General features: G+C 29.7%; 1 protein-coding gene across 1 annotated transcript in view; it reads right to left on the reverse strand.

The window, feature by feature from the left end:
• The window catches only part of LOC141538140 (uncharacterized), a 33,063-nt gene that overhangs the window by 3,716 nt on the left and 8,954 nt on the right, over positions 1-20,393 (reverse strand). Inside the window, exons 3-4 of the mRNA XM_074259486.1 lie at positions 9,430-9,624; positions 7,177-7,328 (exon numbers count right to left, since the gene is read on the reverse strand). Coding sequence (XP_074115587.1) covers positions 7,177-7,328; positions 9,430-9,624 — 347 coding nt within the window. The remainder of the gene's footprint in view (positions 1-7,176; positions 7,329-9,429; positions 9,625-20,393) is intronic.

Genomic DNA, 20,393 nt, shown 5'->3' on the forward strand with positions numbered 1-20,393 from the left:
ATATATATATATATATATATATATATATATATCTGTGTTGAGAATCGTGGTGTAGTAAAGGATTGAGCTTAGTAAGTCTTTAAATTTAAATTTCTCAAACACAAAGGACAATGCAGATTTAATACGCAGTCTGTTGGGACTCAGCGCAAACTTGTTAAGCTTGTAAGTCCTTGGGTAATTAAGTTTTGAGTGTCAAGCATAATAACTAAAAACTATTGGGAGAGGTGAGTCACCGATTATACTTCAGACAAGCACAAGACACAAAAATATATAATAACAGTTTGTAAGAAACTGTACTGGGTATTTATGTGACTTAATTGCTTAGTTTTGATTGAAATATTGCTGTTGCCTTATTCCTATTGTTGGCTTGAGTAAACAGCTGTCATATTAGACTTTAGGCAGTTTACTAGCTTCAGTTTGAAGGATTTTAACTGCTCGATACAATGGGTCACTTTGGAAGATGCTACGCGCTCTATTGCAAGGTTTAACGATCCTTCAACTAGATAGTTAGCAGTTTTGGAACTAAGCAAATTTAACTTTGAAAAAGATTAGTGAAAGAAAATTTCTTTACTGATAATACATCTTTGCTAAATATCTTTGGAGGCGGATACGCAGTAATAAATATTGTTAAATACGGTCTACACAAAGTTAGTGTTCAAATTTAACGCCCTCAGTGTTGATTCAACACAAGTATTGTGTTATTTCAACACTAAGTTTGTGTTATTTCAACACAGAAATTGTGTTGATTTTACAAAATATTTTTTACTGTGTATGCTACTGATAAAATTTTGAATAATTAAATAAGGCATCTATTAATACAAATATAATTACATATTAGCAATATTTCTTGACATCACATTTTTACAAAATTATTAAATTACAGGAAATTTAGAAAACCTTTCATAATTCTTATTTAGAAATTTCCAAAAGAAGAAACTTGTAAAAAAATATTTCAAAATCTTTCCAAAAGAAATTTTAACGAAATTAAAAAAAAATTGTTTTTAATTTTGAAAACTAAAAAAAAATCTTTTAAAAAATTTTAAATTACAACGAACTTTTTCATAAATTCGAATGAATTTGAATAATTTTATGGTTACTATGTTGAAGATTAAAATTTATAAAGTTTTTTTAATTTTAAAAAAATGTTAGAATCATGATTTTCTTGTAATTTAAGTAATTTTGGAAAAAATTTCATTAAAAAATAAGAAAAATGCATTTTTTGCAGATTAGAGTTCAAAATTCGATTTATAAATGGACATAAATAATTTCTTTAGAAATTAAAATTTTCTATTGAAAACGTCAAAATTTGTATTTTGAAAAAAAAAAAAAAAAAAAAAGTTAAATTTTGCAGTTGAAAAATTTAATTCATAATAAAATTGCATGTTTTTTAAATATTTTGGGATTGAATAAAACGGTTTGAAATTGTAGTAATTGCTAAAGAATTATTTTTAGATCAATGATTAAATTCTCAATAATTTTTAGAAAAATATATAATGATCACATTTTTAATTAATTTAGTAGAAACTTAAACTTAAAGCTCAATTTCTGAAATTCGTTAAGTTGAATCGTTATTAACAATGATTTTATAACTTTGTTCTTCAATACAGTTTTTGACTTCAAAAATAAGTTTTTATTTTTAGCTTTCTATTTACGATTAGTAGATAAAAATTATCGTAATATGATTTAATCAAAATTGTGCTGGTAAAACAATTTTCGTGTCATAAATTTTATCTTTGTTTTGAAGTTTAAGGTATTAAGGAAAAAGCATTAACCAAATATTTTAACTAATCTATTTGAATTGAAATTTTTAATCTGGGTCGAACAAACTTTGAGGTTTAGATTATCAGATAAGATCAATGAATTATCTGCGGTAATTTTTACAGGTCTTTGAAAACAAGATGACTTAGAGTTATTTTCAATAAGATAAATATAAGAGTTAAAATTTTAATGCGGAAAGTAAGTTCAAAGGCATTTCAAAAATTTACGAATTCTTTTTTTCAATTTTCTGAATAATTTTAATTTTTCTTTTTTTTTTTAAAGAAAAATTTTGAGCAAATTTGTGACTGAAAAATTTTATTTTCGCTGAACACATAAATTTTTCGGAAAAAAATTATTTTAAATAATTTTTGAACTTCAAGAGAAGGTCATAAATATATAAAGATTCAAAATATAAAATATGGCACTAAATTTTAATTTATTGTACCCGCATATAAGAGGATTGTGTCACTAAATTCAGGTATAGAGAATTTACAAACTCGAGTTATTGTCTCTATTTGAAAATCCCAAACGTCCACAGAGAGGAGAAGTATTTCGTAAAATTTCCCAGAAAATTAATAAAAAAAATATAATAAAATTGATATTATACAACAAAAAAAAAATATATTGTTTACACCTGACAGTAAACGGTATTTGTTACGTTAATTAACCGTCGCTTTCAGAGAAAACCGATGGACGATCAACATGAATACACGAGGAGTATTTTCGTTTTGTTCATCTGGCTATATAACAACACCACCGACAGCTTATAATGCCCGTCACCGTGCCAATGTGATAACGGTAAACATTGTGTTTAAATATAACAACACGTTCTTTTGTTCGCTATTATTGTTAATATTAATAGTCATTACATTTTTTTTCTTTTTTTCCGTAAGTGCTACAGAGATAAATGAGGTATTTACATCATTTTCAATGAATTGTTGGTAGAGTGTGTTATAATATTTTTTTATAAAAGTTAAAAATTTTTGAAATCGTAGCAATTATTTCATGCGATCGAATTGTGATTGAATCATAAAAAAATTAGGAAAACGGTTGACCCTACAGGCCATCCCTGCAACTTCCCGCTGGTTCCATATTTAAGCGCTCAAAATTGCACTTATTACGTTTTTGAACTCTTCGAGCTCAAAAATATAATTTTCGTGTCATTTTGAGCTCTCCGAGCTCAAAGAGATAGCTTTTCTAGGCTTTTGAGCTCAAAAGTCTGATAGAGATTTAATAAAACACTATTTTTGAATTTTCAAATCGCAATAACTTTTGACTGAATGCACCGATTCTCACGTTCTTGGCGGCGGTCGACGCAGTTTTTAAGGCCTCATAAAGAACTTTTAAGTTCGAATTGATCGATCTAGGAATTTCGAAGTAATTCCGAAAAAACACTTTTTTTGATTTTCTTTCGACAACGATAACTCACGCACGAATCAACCGATTTTGATTTTCAAAACGGCATTCGATGTGGTTTTTCAAGGTTAAGAGCTGATTAGATTTTGGAGTTGATCGAAAAAGCCGTTTAAAAGTTATTCCAAAAAAACCACATTTAAAAATAAAATTTTTTTTAATTTTTTGGGGTTTTTTTGATTTTTCTCAAAATCTATCGGTCCGAATCAGTTCAAATTTTCAGGAAATCTAAGTTTGATGAAACTCTTTGGAACGCCACTAGTTTTTTTCGATTCGGTCGAGCCGTTCAAAAGTTATAAGCGAGTCACACACACACACACACACACACACACACACACACACACACACACACACACACACACACACACACACACACACACACACACACACACACACACACACACACACACACACACACACACACACACACACACACACACACACACACACACACACACACACCGAGAGAGAGAGAGAGAGAGAGAGAGAGAGAGAGAGAGAGAGAGAGAGAGAGAGAGAGAGAGAGAGAGAGAGAGAGAGAGAGAGAGAGAGAGAGAGAGAGAGAGAGAGAGAGAGAGAGAGAGAGAGAGAGAGAGAGAGAGAGAGAGAGAGAGAGAGAGAGAGAGAGAGAGAGAGAGAGAGAGAGAGAGAGAGAGAGAGGAGAGAGAGAGACGGAGTGACACCCTCTCAGGAATAGTCAGGAAGCTTCCTAGGACCTCAAAACGTCGAGATCTGATGAAAACTCGATTTTTTCAAAACGGGGTAAAACCAATAACTTCCCGATTTTTTGAAAATCATTGATTTTCTTAGCGGGAAGTTAAAAAATGATTGAATCAAAATTTTCTCTTTTTCTGAACATAAGGTTGAAAAAATGGTTCTTAACTTTCTTAGCTACTTGATTTCCGTGGTCATTCTATTCTCCTCCTAGTGGGTCCGAAAACAGGGTCATAAATAAAACAGTGAATTGTGGTGTCATAAAGTCTGACTACGCCTTAACGTGATTATGCATTAGAATTACAAGCCTCTATTCCTCTTTCCACTGTTATTAGCATTAAACTTATGAAAAATCCCGTACCCAAGTAAATTGAAGAAAAAGATTGTAAACCCTATTTGTAAACCATTATATAGCCGAAGGGGACAATGGTCATAAAACAATTCAGCTTTGTGTGTCACAGCTGACAAATGCTTGAAAATAATAAAAGGTCCGAAAGGTAAAATCAAAGATATAGACTCAAAAAAAAAAAAAAAAAAATTTACGATGGTTAAATTTTCATTCTTAAAAACTAAATCTTAAAGTTATATATATCCTCCATTGTTGTCAAACTGAATAAATTTAATGTTGCTTTTGTTAAGTTTGTACAATTCACACAATACAATATTTCCAAATTTTTTTCTTCGACCGTTTGTACTATTCTTTTTCTATTTTACTCGACAAAGTAAAACCTTAAAAATCCTTAAGTACCCTATAACTACTACTACTACTACTACTACGACTACTACTACTACTACTACTACTACTACTACTACTACTACTATTACCACCGAGAAATTGAAACATATATTTTGGATTCACACATATATTTTGGAAGAAAAAAGATTGACATTTGCACCTACAACTACACACAAACTAACGTGAATGGTCAGAAATTATGCACCGTAAAACTAAACACAATCGTAGTAAGCTTCTCACTGTTTATAGTTTCATACAGGTGATCGCACCCTGGCTGGTTTTTTTTTATGAAACTCTTGAGTATTTTGTTGGTGCTATTCAAAACTTATATGCAACAGATGCTTTTTGTGGTACAATTAGTTTGGAAAATCGGTCCATTTTAAGCAAACTATTCACAGACCATCAAGTTGATAGGGTCACTAGGTATATTAGTAGAATTGAGGATGATTAAAAGTTTTATCAACAAAGTACCAGCTATTCAATGGGTAAAAGATGCTAGTTTAAGAAACAAATATTATTCAACCGCGTCAAGTGGCTTAACTGACCCGAGTCGAGTGCAATTGAACACTCGGGTCGTTCAACTAAAAGTATTCGAAGCAAAACTGAGTATCTTTCAATTGCGTTCTTTGAATTTTGTAATTTTTCTGAAAAATTTATATTTCTGACGTATTAGTTAGAAAATTATCAGTTTTTTCTTAAAAATTTGATGATTTTTTTCTTATTTAGATTTCTTTCCATGAACACTTTTGAATTTGGATTTTTTAATTTTCAATATTTTTGATTTTTGATTCAACTTTAATTTTTTTCAGAAAATGTTAATACATTTATTAAATTTTTGAAAATATGCCATTTTTCAGCTGTTTTACTTGTATAAAATAATCAATTTTTATCTAATGTAAATTTTTTATATGACATTAAAGTTAGCAATCATTAGAGAATTTTTAAATTTTATTTAACAAAAAAATTAGTTCCAAAAAATGATTTTTAAAAAATTGGATTTTTAATTTTTTTTAATTTCTAAATGTCAATTTTTTTTTGCCATAATTTATTTGTTAAAAAATAATTCTAAAAATTATTAAATATCTGCTAAATTTATTTTCATATTTTTTATTTAAAAATGATCAGTTTTGACTGAAATGAAATTTTTTGGTTTATGTTAAAAAAAAAAAAAGCTAAATATCTTTCTCATTAAAAAAAATTTTTTTTTTTTCAATACTGTGAATTCTTGGTTAAAATTTTCTTTTTTTAGAGAAGAATATAACATTGACTTTATAAAAATTTTCTATCTTTAAGCTATTAATTAAAGAATCATTAGTTTGATTCGAAATGAACTTTTTCAGAAAAATGTTGGTCTTTTTTTAATGATAGTTTAAGACTTAATTTTGAAGACAGATTAAAAATCCTCTTAACAATGTCGAAATAGTTAAAATTTTTGTTTTTTAACCCGGATTAATCAAAATGATTTGATATTATTAAAAAAAAATCAATTTTCTAATCATTTTTAATCCTGATGTCAAATCATGTAAATCATTTTAAATCATATCTCTTATGGGCATTTAATATTGTGAAATCATTTTTAATCGTTTTGTTCAATATGGAAACATTTTGGAGTCTTTGATTCGAATTTGCTAATTTTTTTCATAGAACAATACTAAATTTAAAAAAATTTTGCTATACTTATAACTTAATAACTTTTTCACTGATGATTGTTAAAATACTTTTTTAAATGAGCCTATTGTTTAAAAATGGTCTTTAAACTTGGTTAAAATTTCTGAAGAATCCTGTTAAATTCAAAAAAATTTATTTTAACAGCACCAAAAAGTAATTTAATTTCCTTCAACTGTTTTCAACGAACTGTCAAGCAAAAACTTATGAAGTTGAAGTTGAAGAAGTGTCAAAAAATCTTAGAAAAAACAAGATCAAAATAAATTATCCAGTAGGAAAATATATCTGACACGGAAATTCTTCATAGTATTCATAAGAAGACTAAAACTTAGAAGAATCAAATTCTGATAATAATAAAGTATCCTTTTTATTGTTACTCACAGTAATATATATTTCTCAACAATTGGTTTTATTTTCTGGTGGCAACCATTCACCATCCGAGATTTCATCTTTGTGTTTAACAACTAAAGAAGTTTAAGAGACGACGCGACCTATTGCTTTTTTGGTAAATTCCTCGAGTCGGTGAAGGTAAACGATGTGTCATACATATATATGTTTATATGAGAGTAAGAGTAAGGGTGCTTGCCTATTTAAAAAAGAGTGAGAGATCGGTGAAGAGAATAGTCAATAGTGTTCTACGAAAAGTCCCTGAATGGAATGAATAGAGGAAGATGTAGATGAAAAGAAGAAAAAAGGAGCCAAAGAAAGAAGTAATAGTGTCGAGGTGTTGGGTTAGCTATTCATGGTGAGCTGTTTAAAGGGGGAGGAGTGACTGTTTCAAAAGCATTATGAATCGAATGTGAGTATAATGCCGCAATAAGAATAGCTGAATAAAATAAGAAAAGAAATAATTTTAAATAAAAATACAAGTCTAAATGGGAAAAACTCACCTGGCCAGGTGCCCCGAGAGTAGCAGACATCGCGGCAGACTGCTGGGCAGCCATACTGGCCATGCTAGACATACTGGCTGCCGACAGTGATCCGTAAGCCGTTGCTGGTGCATAGTAAGGACTCATTCCTGGTTGTCCCATTGAACCCATACCTGAAATTATTCAATATTAATCAATATTAACACTATTTATAAAGTTAGGAGAATAAGGAAAATTCATTTTTAGAATTATGTAAACGGTAAAAAATTGAGACATCAATCATTGCTTTATATATTTCGGTTATTTCATCAAGAATTCCCAATTTCAAATTTCATTAATTACAATTAAACGCGACAGATTTGAACATTATCAATACGATTCTTGCCTTGGAAATTATGAAATAAAAAAAAAATTAAGAGCCCAATTGATATTATCACACAGAAAGAAAAATTTCTTGACTAGAGAACGAAATTCTTGGCGCAAGAAAATTTTCGGGTACCTGAAGGAAGACCGAAGTAAGAATTTTCTTGAAACTCTATTCTTAGTGGAAGTAATTTTATCTTAATTCTAATTATCATAAATATTTGATACAATAAATTTTTATATTTGATCAAAATCTTTAGATACTTTAGGGAAGCAGCGCCACCTACTATAGCTAAGAAAAAAATTTTTTCACCTTGAGAAAATTTTTCTTTTGAATATTTGATATCCATTTGAGACTATTTTAGCGTGAAATTTTAAATATTGAATGAAAAAAAATGATTCAATATTATTTGATCTTCCAATTTGACATATCAGTCAATAAAAATATTAATGAAAATTTACTATCGAAATATTTAATTTTTTGGAGCAAGAGAGAACTTTTCTCAAGGCAAGAAAATTTACTTCTACTATCAAGAACTAAATTTTTTGGAGCAAGAGGCTGAATTTCCTCAAAACAAGATTTTCTTGACTTAAATAAATTTTCTTGGATCAAGAGTATTTCTTAAAGCAAGAGAATTAATTTTGTTGGAATAAGTGAAATTTCTTGTGTCAAAAAAAATTTTTTTTTTCGCTAAAGAAAATAATTAGGAAGAAAAATATTTTCTTGTTTCAAGTAAACCTTTTTTTATGTGTAGAGAATAGCGCTAGTTTTTTAGGTGTTTCGATCGTATTTTTTCTTTTTTGTTACGTAAAATTATAAAACTTTTTAAAGATATTTTGCTAAAATTCTTTCAATTGTCAGAGCTAATTCTTTGGGATGTGTATGCCTTAAGCGTTAAGCGCTGAGGTGTGCATTACTGTCGCCTAAAATTTTAAAATTCATTATTTCTGGTAGAATAGTAAAAAAAAAAAATGTAAGTCAAAACAAAGATAAAACATTAATGAAAAAATTTTATAAATTTTAAAAATGATTAATCAACAATTTTACATAAAATATAATTTTAATAAAAATCTAGCGAAATTTCTACCATAAAAATTGTGGTGTTCACACTATAACTCTCAAAAACACAAAAAATTGACTTGATTATTTTTTATTCGGTCCGTATAATCAACGCGCACAGTCAATTCGGAAATCATGACTCAATTATTATTAATTTTATTATAAATAAAAGATTTCTATGATCATTTTCTCAGAATTTTTACTCATCAAACAGCCGCATATTTTTATAAATAGAGTTCCTTATAGAGTCTATGTGCGCATGCGTTTCCATCAGTTGTAATTGATCTTTTGCAACGCGCGAGAACGTTCAACTCGCAAGATAATTTCTATTTGCAGGAAAAGTTAAGCAAACATTAAAAGTGATTTGTAAAGAAAATCAATTTTTTCTAATGATCTGATTGATGTCAGTATTTTGAATTTTTGTTTTTGCATTGCATCGTTTTTAATAAAAAGTTGTATATATGCGCGTTAATTTGAATAATTTGGGTATGACATAAGCGCTTAAGTTAGTACATTTTAATTTACTAAATATTTAGAGCTTTTTCGTAGCACGTTTAGCAGGCTGCTAGTCAAGATTGATCATGATCACAGAAGATGTCGTGCACTATTTGGTTTATTAGCAAACAAAATGCCTGTGCAAATACGCCGGGAAATGATTGAAGATCTCGATATTTGTGAATCGTAAAAACATGTTATGCTTTTCCAGTTTATGGAGAGATTTTATTGGGATGAATGGGATTAGTTTTGGTGATTAGATTGTTTTTTGGTTGGATGCGAGGAAGAGGCGTTTTTAATGAATATGAATGTTAGGCATTGATGGTGGTTTTGGTTATAAATATGTATGAACTTACCGGAACGTAAAACATCCATTGGCACACTGGCGTAAGGAATACTGTAAGGATAGCCTTCTTTTCTGAGGGTCTTTGGTTTGCGTCGTGGTCTGTATTTGTACTCCGGATGTTCTTTCATATGGTCCGAACGTAATCTCTTGGCTTCATCTATGAATGGACGTTTTTCATGATCTGGTAATTTCTTCCATTCGGCACCTGAACAAATTTACAAATATATTAGTTATGCTGAAGTTCAATTATTTACAAGTCCTATAACTTACGTAAATAAGAAAAAAAAAAAAACAATTTTTTACACAATTCCCTTATAAAACTTATTTTATACAGAAATTTATTAGTGAAGAATTGAAATCGAGATTGTAAAAAAACTATTCAAGATATGAAAAAATTAATGTGAAATTGTTGAGAAGAAAATTTAATTTTCTACAAAAAAGGTTTCTTAAAATTTTTTGTATCACCCATATTTTATTCATAATGTGAATTCCAAATTGGAATATACTCCACTAGAATGAAGAACTAATTTTGAATTTCCCGCCAAGAAAATTGGAAATTCTCAAAAATCGGAAAGTTATTGTTTTTATCCCGTTTTCATCAGATTTTGACGTTTTGAGGTCCTAGGAAGCTTCCCTGATTATTCCCGCGATGGTGTCTGTCAGTCTGTATGTATGTATGTATGTATGTAAACCCCTCATAATTTTTGAACGGCTTGGCTGATTTGATTGCGGTTAGTGTCATTTGAAAGGACTTAACCAAGCTGAGATTTTGAATACAATTTGGACCGATTCCAACAGGTAGATTTTGAGAAATCTTAAAAAAACTATGAAAAAAAAATTTTTTCAAATCAAGTTTTTTTTGAATAGCTTTTAAACGGTTCGATCGATCAATTCCAAAAACTAATCAGCTCTCAACATCGAAAAACTACGTCGATCGCCACGAAGCCGGTCAACGTCGGTTGATTCGTTCGTGAGTTATCGTTGACGAAAGAAATGGAATAAAAGCGTTTTTTTCGAATCACACCGAAACTTCCGGTCTTATCAATTTGTGTTTAAAAATGTATCATAGAATTTGGAAAACTGCGTCAAATACCGCCAACCGCGTGAAAATCGGTTTATTCATTCAAAAGTTATTGCGGTTTGAAAATTCAAAAAATAGTGTTTTATTAAACTTCTGTCAGACTTTTGAGCTCGGAGAGCTCAAAACTACATGAAAATTATATTTTTGAGCTCTTCGAGTTCAAAAACGTAATAAGCGCAATTTTGAGCGCTTAATTACAAAAGTAGCGGGAAGTTGCAGGAATGGCCTTCAGGGTCAACCGTTTTCCTAATTTTTTTTAGTGTGTTGATTTTTGACAAATGTTTGATGTTGAATCATAAAAAAAGAAATTCTATTTATTTAGTTGAAGATCCATTTGTTCACTTCACATTCAGGAGAAGTCTATGTACAGTAGAAAAATTTTGATTTGACAAAAGATTCGAAAGAAGAAATCTAAACTAGTCAAGTAGGTCGAACGAAATAGACTAAAATAATTGATTAAAAATATTGTTATTTTTACAATAAATAATATTTATCGTAACAAAAGAAATGAAAAGACGTGAGTGTTAATATTGTAGAATATAAAAAATATATATATATATTTTGATTATTTAGAATGACCTTCACTGTGAGAATATGTTGATTGACAGTTAGACATGTGAAATGAATAAGAGGTTCACAAAAGACTAGAATTTAGTTTCGTTTATTTATTTTCTTTTTTGGTAAATTTTGTTTTGTCATATATGTACACTGTACATATGAATATAATATATATTATATACATATCCATATGTGTAACTTGTTTTATTTTTATACTGAATCGAATTGATTAAGCAAGCATGATAACTCCCTTGGTGTACTGTGATTTCATGATTATGCAGGATGATGTAGCACAATTGCGATTTAACGAGCCTCGACGAGAGCAACCAAAAGGACGTGACGAAGGAATATTTGTCACCAATCTGTACATTAACTATTTTTACGTACTGTAGACGTACATATCTATTATGTTTTACATCACAAACATACTAGAAAGCACTACATAAATAGAGTAAAAAAACAATTGTTAGCATATTATAAACACTATTGCCTGTCATCATACCTCGATCAATTTGAATATCCATGTGATATATGGTACCCGTTTTTTCCCTTCATTAAATGGCCATTTGTTGGTTAGGGAAAAGATTTTTATCAGGATATTGATAGGAGGAGAGGAGAGGTTTTTTTAAGGTATGTGCTCTTTAAGACTAAGAATGATCCTTAATATAAAATTGAGATTAAATGTATGTGGCATCAATTTATTCGTGATGTGATTGGTCGAATATATCATAAGCATGAAAATATATGCAAATTTCAAATTCAGGCGCGCGCTTGCGCGCGCAAATTCGAATTCTAGTCATAGTAAAAAAAAACTATTTGATTCAAGAAAAATTTTACACTCATTTCGAGCTACTCAGTTTGAATTATTTCAAAAAATTCACTCAAATAAGATAATTAATCTATGATTAACTCGACAATTTTGCCGAAAAAATTGATTAAAATTTGGAATTTATAACTCAAGTAAAATATAGGAGAAACAAAAAATTAAAAAAAACCTTTTGTGTATGAAATTAAATTTTCTATAAGAAAAGTTTTAATCGATTTTCTCGTATCTCGAATAGTTTACTCACAATTTCGATTTCAATTTTTTATAAATGATTTTTTTTTGCTCAAGAAAATAATTAGGAAGAAAAATCTTTTTTTCTGTGCAAGTAAAATTTTTTGCTGCATTGAATGAAGAAATTATTCTTGAACCAAAAACATATAAGTCTTAAAACAAAAAGAAATAATTATTAGTTTTGAAGAAAAATATTTAGATGCCGGATTTTATAGTACTTTATGAACTACTTTTTATCCTCAAATTTTGAACTTCTTTTCGTTAAAATGACGAGATTCAAGACAATAACTCAAGTTTGTTGTTCTAAGAAATATTTCTTCTAAGTCAAGTAGTTTTTTCTTCGTTGCGCAAAATATCACTTCCAAAAACTCGTCAAAACTAACTACCTCAATACTACATTAGAAACACTTTTAAAGAAACAATGGACCAAAGAAATTAATACGTAAAGTCTCATTAGCATTGGCAGCACGTTGAACAAACACGAAACAATGGCAGTATAACAAAAGAGACGGGCAGAAACTAGCGTCAGTTAATTCGGTTGTGTTTTGCGCAGCACGGCAATACATAACCGGCAAATGAATGTTATTTTTGTATTATAACATAACACAAATAACAATCCATACAACATACAATCTATCCAGGCAACCACCTATTGCTAAGTCAACAAATACAATTGTACTTTACATGTCGATATACTTTTAAACAAAGCAACAAACATGTGAACAATGTAACTCGTAGTATTAAAGCGGGTTTGTTCTGCATTGTTTCCCAGTTTTCTAGATAACTTTTTTATACCCAACTATAAATCGTTGTTAAACAATGTATCTCCATGCATTGTTTATCGTTCCCGCAGGGTTATGTTGTTATAAAAAGGTGTTAATCATATCTAGTGCTTTTGGACAGGGAAAAATATTTTTTTTAAAAGCTTATTGTGGAAATCACAGTAATCTTAGTACACTACATACATCCTGATCTAATTACAATCCATTGATACTATCTACTAATTTTGAGGCGGTGCAACAATCGCTCAAGACATCAGTTGTATGAAAAATTACACATTTCGTAATTTCTTTCCATTTCTTTCCATTCGTAATTAGAAAAAAAATTTTTTTCCATGTGAAATTAATGACCACGGCAAAAAATGATCAATGTCGTGTCAAGTAGCTTTTTTACATCAATAACATTACATCGCTCCAATACAAGAGTACGCTAGTACTAGTACTACATAAAGTATAGTACATACTATACTAGTGTTTTGCACAATACACCGAACAAACGAGGGTCGTAGATTTGTTTAGAACAATGCCGGCGTTATACAACGGTATTAGCTATGGAGGAAGAAATACATATATATATTGCCAAGTTTTAAACCCCAACTCATTTGTACTTGTACTCAAGTCTCCCGTATTTTATCTTTTTCGCAATTTAACTCTCTTACATACACCTTATTCGCTCGCAACGTGCTGTACGAGCAAGTATATAGTATAGAATAGCACAGTACAGTACAGTATAGTATAGTATAGTATAGTATATAGTTATTGCGAATAAAGGTGAAGGGGGATCGTAAGCGACCAGAAGCTTGAAAAACTACAATAGCGCCTGTACTGCCTTTCCGTCCTTTCGCTAGTGAACAATGCCATTTATTTAACATCGTTTAAAAGTACAAAGCCTGTTAATTAATAGACGAAGACGATGAGGTAAACGAAAACGGGTAGCGGTGTGGTGGGCGCCATCGTTGCCAATTTTTTACGTTTTGATGTTTGTCACGTTTAGTAAAGAGATATTTGGTAATTTTTTGAAATTCTAAAATGTTTATAAAAATTTTGATGATTCTACATATATTATCATATATAATCACATACGCTGATAAATGAACATTTATGAATTACTTATGTTATATGAGTGACATTGGCTCATATATGAATATTAGTCATGTATAGATATTCTTATAAAATTCATATATATGATCAAATGCATCATATCTGAATCATATAAGCCACATATTTTATATATAGGTCAAGTTTCCTCAAATATGAAATACATATAGTCATATAAAAATCACATACGTCATATATGGGTTACTGATGATCACATATGAACTTTTTCAGAGTGTCAACTGCAATACTTCGATCACAACTAATTATTTAACCTAGCAAACAATCACTAAAACTGAGCTGTTAAACTGTCTTTTGCACGCCTTATAGTGCGAAGCGCGTGAGGTTGCGCTTTACATCCGATTCGTTAAGGTTAAGTGATTTTGTGATCTTCAAATGCCTCTATCACAACCATATAGCACTCATACAATAATATTGTAAGGAAGACCGAAGTTATTTTGGAGCAAGAAAAATTTTTCTTGGCTTAAAAAAATTTAACTTCATTCAAGAAATTTTCAATCTTCCTTAAAATTTTCTTGATTTAAGAAAATTTACGCTTGACTCAAAATTTTCTTTCTTTCTGTATACCAACGATTACTCCCGAACAAATTGATGTTTCGAGACTGGGCTTTTTTTATTAGTTTAAACATTCGATGAACTGGTGCCGTATTTCATATCAGTAGCCTAGTTTACATATTTTTTTTTTTTAATGAATTTTTATTCAAATTTACTATGATACACACGTACAAAAACAAATGAACTTTTCTTATTTCTCTCACTTAATCAAGCTAAATTTTTTTATACTACCTGCGCATATGTCAAGAAAAACGGGGCGCCAATATTAAAAAAAAAAAAAAACTGAAAAATACTCAGTAAGAAATTACTTAATTATCAATATTTTCTTTGTTTTATTCAATTACAAAATTTATTACTTTTTTCTTAAAAAATAAATGAGCAATATGAGGCGAGCATTTTTTGAATTTTCAAAACTTTTTACAACTATAACTAACTACAACCTATTAATTTTCTCTAATTGAACAAACAACATCATTTATCAGATAAAAAAATTTAAGCAAAAATTTTCCGGGAATGCTTACATCAAGTACCTTGCTCCATTTAAAAAATAATGGATACACACATAACATTATTTTATTTGATATTTCATCACGTACTTTCCGGCGTATTTCATAATATATTTTAAAGTCTGTAAAAAATTTCTTCTTACAAAAAATGATAAAAGAAAGAAGAAAAGAAAAGAACTGAAAGAATAGTCTCGGCAAATATATATACATCGGGAACGATCATTTTTAATCCCGCATAAGAGAAAGTACACGCGTGTGTTGCCATAGTAGGGTGTTTTGTACTGTGCGACAAAGGCTCGTACTTATTGTCCTCAGTGTGCGATTCAATGGACGAGGAGTCGCAGGTTCCTGTTGTCCGGGATTTTTCTCGTTTCGTAGATCCCACCGGATGTTCAAGACTTTCTACATTCTGCCATATATAACGCATATATATAAACATATTACACATACTAATATAAGTTTTATTCTAAATCTATTATATATTTTAATGCCCGTAAACACATGAACAGAAATACGTTTTCATTTGCTATACTGAAGACTTAATATTTCGTACATATTGACATCTTATTATGTTTATGTTTTATATTTTATGTACATTCGTGTATGAGTATGTATATATATAACGTTAAACACGAAATTAAATATATATATTGACAATAGATAAGAAATGTGAATAAGAAAAAAATCTGCTTCATCATGATAAAAGCTTCAAGTTAAAATATACGAAACGTGAAACAGTCTTTCTTTGATTCAAACCCTCTCTCCTCTTTATATTATGTATGTGTATATATTTGTTGTCACTAAAGTTGTACACCCTAGCTTTTTTATAACAAAACAAAAAAAAAAAAAAAAAAAAAAAAAAGTCGTACATTCTTAATGTAAATTAAGGTTTGTACTCCTTTGTATATCTCCCTTTACTTTTGACAATATTATGGAGGCATAATTTGTCGAAATTACACTAAAAAATAAAAATTTATTCAAGAAAAAGAATCAAAATCATTCAAATTAATCCTTCAAATTGATTCAAGAAAGAATTTTTCTATTTGATTGGTGAAAAAAAATTAGGAAAACGGTTGACCCTGAAGGCCATCCCTGCAACTTCCCGCTACATTCGTAATCAAGAGCTCAAAATTGCGTTTATTACGTTTTTGAACTCAAAGAGCTCAAAAATATGATTTTCATGTAGTTTTGAGCTCTCCGAGCTTAAAAGTCTGATAGAAGTTCAATAAAACACTATATTTTGAATTTTCAAACCGCAATAACTTTTGAATGAATAAACCGATTTTCACGCGGTTGGCGGTATTTGACGCAGTTTTTCAAATTCTATGATACATTTTTAAACACAAATTGATAAGACCGGAAGTTTCGGTGTAATTCGAAAAAAACGCTTTTATTCAATTTCTTTCGTCAACGATCTCACGAACGAATCAACCGATTTTGACCGGCTTGGTGGCGATCGACGTGGTTTTTTGATGTTAAGAGCTGATTAGTTTTTGGAATTGATCTATCGAGCCGTTTAAAAGCTATTAAAAAAAACTTGATTTGAAAAAATTTTTTTTCGTAGTTTTTTTAAGATTTCTCAAAATCTACGGGTTGGAGTCGGTCCAAATTGTATTCAAAATCTAAGCTTGGTCAAGTCCTTTCAAATGACACCAACCGCGATCAAATCGGCCAAGTCGCTCAAAAGTTATGAGAGGTTTACATACATACATACAAACATACATACATACATACAGACACCATCGCGGGAATAGTCAGGGAAGCTTCCTAGGATCTCAAAACGTCAAGATCTGATGAAAACGGAGTATAAACAATAACTTCCCGATTTTTGAAAATTTTCAATTTTTTAGCGGGAAGTTAAAAATTGTGAGTTTTTCAAAAATTTTATGTAATTTAGTTTTTACATTCTGACTTGAGAGCGATGTTTGATGAATTTAAAATCTATTTTTTGGACAAACAATACTTGAGACACTTTTTAGACCTAGGGACAAAAAAATTGATATTTTCAATACCACGAAAAAAAGCTAATATTGTTGTGAAAGTTAAAAAACAAAACAGACTTTTGAATATTTTCCTTGAGAATTCACTTCATCTGCATGATAAAATTCCTGACGATGCGACGGTAGGATAGGATATTTAAGATCTCCCGAAATTGTTAAAATCTTTTAATACAAAATGAATTAAAATAATTAAAACTTTTTCATCCAATAAACAGTTTTGATTTAGCAAAGAAAAAAAATTTTTTTTTATATCGAAACATTAGTCTTACACTATAAGAACCGGAGGATTAGTGTCTAAAAAATGTATACCGAAACTAATTACATGTATCATTTAATCTTTTAATATGCTAATATAGATAAGTATAGGCTGAATTATATAAAACAAGAATTAAATGAGTTTATTAACTGGAAGAATGACTTCTAGGGTAACGACACTCTAACATTGTCACAAATTCTATATGATATGACATGACGTTTATGACAAATTGAATCAAACTTCAAGTTAGAACTAATCAATTAATAATTGATTCATTCATGCGAAACAATTAACTAGGCAAATTTCTATTTAAAGTAACAACATATTTTAGTTATTAAAACAAAAAGAATTCTTCGGTGATAATTTAAATTATCCGACTGAGAAATCAAATTCACGAATTTTTGATTACAAGCTTACAGATCTAAGCCCGCTTATGTCTTGATTTTACGAAAAAACTCGATTAACTTGCACAAATTTTGAACCAAGAAAATCATTCTGAAGAATTCAATTTACGAATGAAAAATTTGACTTTGACTTTGATTGAAAGTCGACTTTCTTTTATCAAAAATGATTTATTTATTAAGTAGATCTTTTAAAATTATGTCGATCAAAGTCGACTTTTGCAAAACCTTTCAAAGTCAAAGAAATTATTAACAAAGTATTCAACAAATTATTATCCTATAATAAAATTAAGATGAAAAATATGTATTGCAAACTATTCGTAACATGATTGGTCAAATATATCATAAGCACTAAAATATATGCAAAGTGTATAGTCAGGTGCGCGCTTGCGCGCGCAAATTTGAATTCTAGTTATTATTAAAGTTATATTATCAAAAAATTATTAAATTCGTTTGTAAGTATTTGGTGTATGATGTCATTATCAACTATTGAATTTGTTAAACCTTCAATTGTAAAAATACAAAAACTTAAAACTTCTCAAGTCTATCATGAGTCAAAAATTGGCTTCTTGCCAAACTTTTCCATTCTTAATGCAATCGTCTTCAAAGAAGCAATGAAATTTAAAAAAAAAGGTAAACTGCTTCGGTTCAAAGTAAATACGACTTAATTCAAAAATTTTTCTGCACAGAAAAAAAAATTTTTTTGAACCAAGAAAATTGTAAGGAAGACTGAAGTTATTTTGGAACAAAAAGAAATTTTCTTGGCTTAAAAAAATTTAATTTCGTCCAAGATATTTTCAATCTTCCTTAAGATTTTCTTGATTTAAGAAAATTTACGCTTGACTCAAAACTTTCTTTCTTTCTGTGTGCTGTTCAAAATGATCTTAGTTCAAAATATTTTCTCTTAATAAATAAATAATTAATTTTTTTTTCTTTTCGTATAGTATAAGTAAAAGTAACTGCTCTACTATAGCAATCCAAAAATTTTTATCTAAGTATAGTTACAATATTAACTTAATCAATAATTTTGTTGCTACTGTAAAAAATCCTCTAAAATTTGTCAAGATTAAACCCAATTTCCTAATCCATCAAAAAGGTGATAAACCCCGAACTAAAAGCATTAAATTGCCGGGTACTGATGCATTTAAACGTGATTACGCATAACTAAGCTTTCAAATGTAATCGCATATAAAACACTCTGAATCTATCCACTTGATTAAAAAGTCCATCCCGATATATACCACGCGTCCATCTGCTTATCATCCAGTATGCATAACAATAAAAGGAAACTGCATAACAAAGTATTACTAAAAATCCTGAAAGCTCTCTATCGAGGTTCGTATCACACAATAAAAAGTATAAATTTTATTTTTTTATACTTCTCAAACTATTGAGCCAGCAATGGATACCGGGATAACAATTTCAACAATGGGGTTTGTTCGTAACGACTTTTCTATCCGCGGGTCTATACATATACCAGGGTGCTTTTAGTTATTTATTTTTGTTCGGGAATAAATAGAAAATGTGAATAAAGTGAAGGGGTTTATCGTGTAAAGTGTGGGCGGAAGCTTATACTATAGGTAGCATTAAAAAAGGGGTAAAAGCGCAAGCGCGCTTTCGCGTTGTTCCGCGCCTCATTCGTTGTCGTCAAGGACGAGATAGTCGTAGAAGGCGGACGATGGGTTGGTTCAACGATAAAATCACCCGAATTCGCGGAAAGAGGGGATTAGTCAAGGGTTTTCCGAGAACTTACATATTTGCGAGTTACGGATTTTTTTTTTGCATACAAGGAGGGATCAAACTACAACGGAGAAAGTGAAGATTTCGCGAAAAGAAATTTCCTCTAAAATTCACTGTTAAATTTATTGTAAAAATTATCGGACTGTATTATAATCTAAAGCATTACTCTACCATTCATTAACCGGTCAGAACTCACGTGAATTTTAGTGTCTTACTTGCACTACAACGCCGCTGTATAAGTCGAATGTTAATGCTCATAACGTGAGTGCTTACAGGTTAATAACAGCAATACTTTTTAAGGTTACTTCACACATGGGGTGTGTTTGGCCGAAGTAAGTTCTTACTAAACTTAGTAAGCCAGTAAGCATAAAAAAATTAAAATCTTACAAGCTGACTATAGCGCTTTTCGGCAAGGACAGACTTACTGGCTTAACATAACACAAAACACCGGTTTGCGTTATATCCCGTACATAACCTCATATACTGAATGTAATTGACAGTACTAAATTTAGCAATATAATTTAATTCAAGTAAATATTTGCAAATGGATAATTTTATGAGAAATATTTTATTGGAAGAAATATTAAACGACCCAGTGGATAATATCGATAATTTAGTGAATCAAGGTCTGTTCTTGTCCGTTTTGTTTACATCAACAATAAGCAATATGGCGTCGTATATTAAGCTATGCTTACTGCGTTAGCACTTATTTTGTGTCCCGGCCGAAAATTTTGTAAGTATAGTGAGTGACTTACTACATTTAGTAAGTACTTACTTCGGCCAAACACGCCCATTGAATGTTCATTCAATTTCTTTTCTAAGGTTATTTCACTTAAGAATAATATCTAATAGTAAAAAAAAATTACGAATGACAGAAGTACAGTTTTTAAATAATTTTAATTAATAATTTCAAAATTTTGATAAA

The sequence above is a fragment of the Cotesia typhae genome, unplaced genomic scaffold, assembly GCF_013202065.1.
Source record: "Cotesia typhae breed Kobodo isofemale line unplaced genomic scaffold, CoteBio_Ctyphae contig_20, whole genome shotgun sequence".
Taxonomy (NCBI): domain Eukaryota; kingdom Metazoa; phylum Arthropoda; class Insecta; order Hymenoptera; family Braconidae; genus Cotesia; species Cotesia typhae.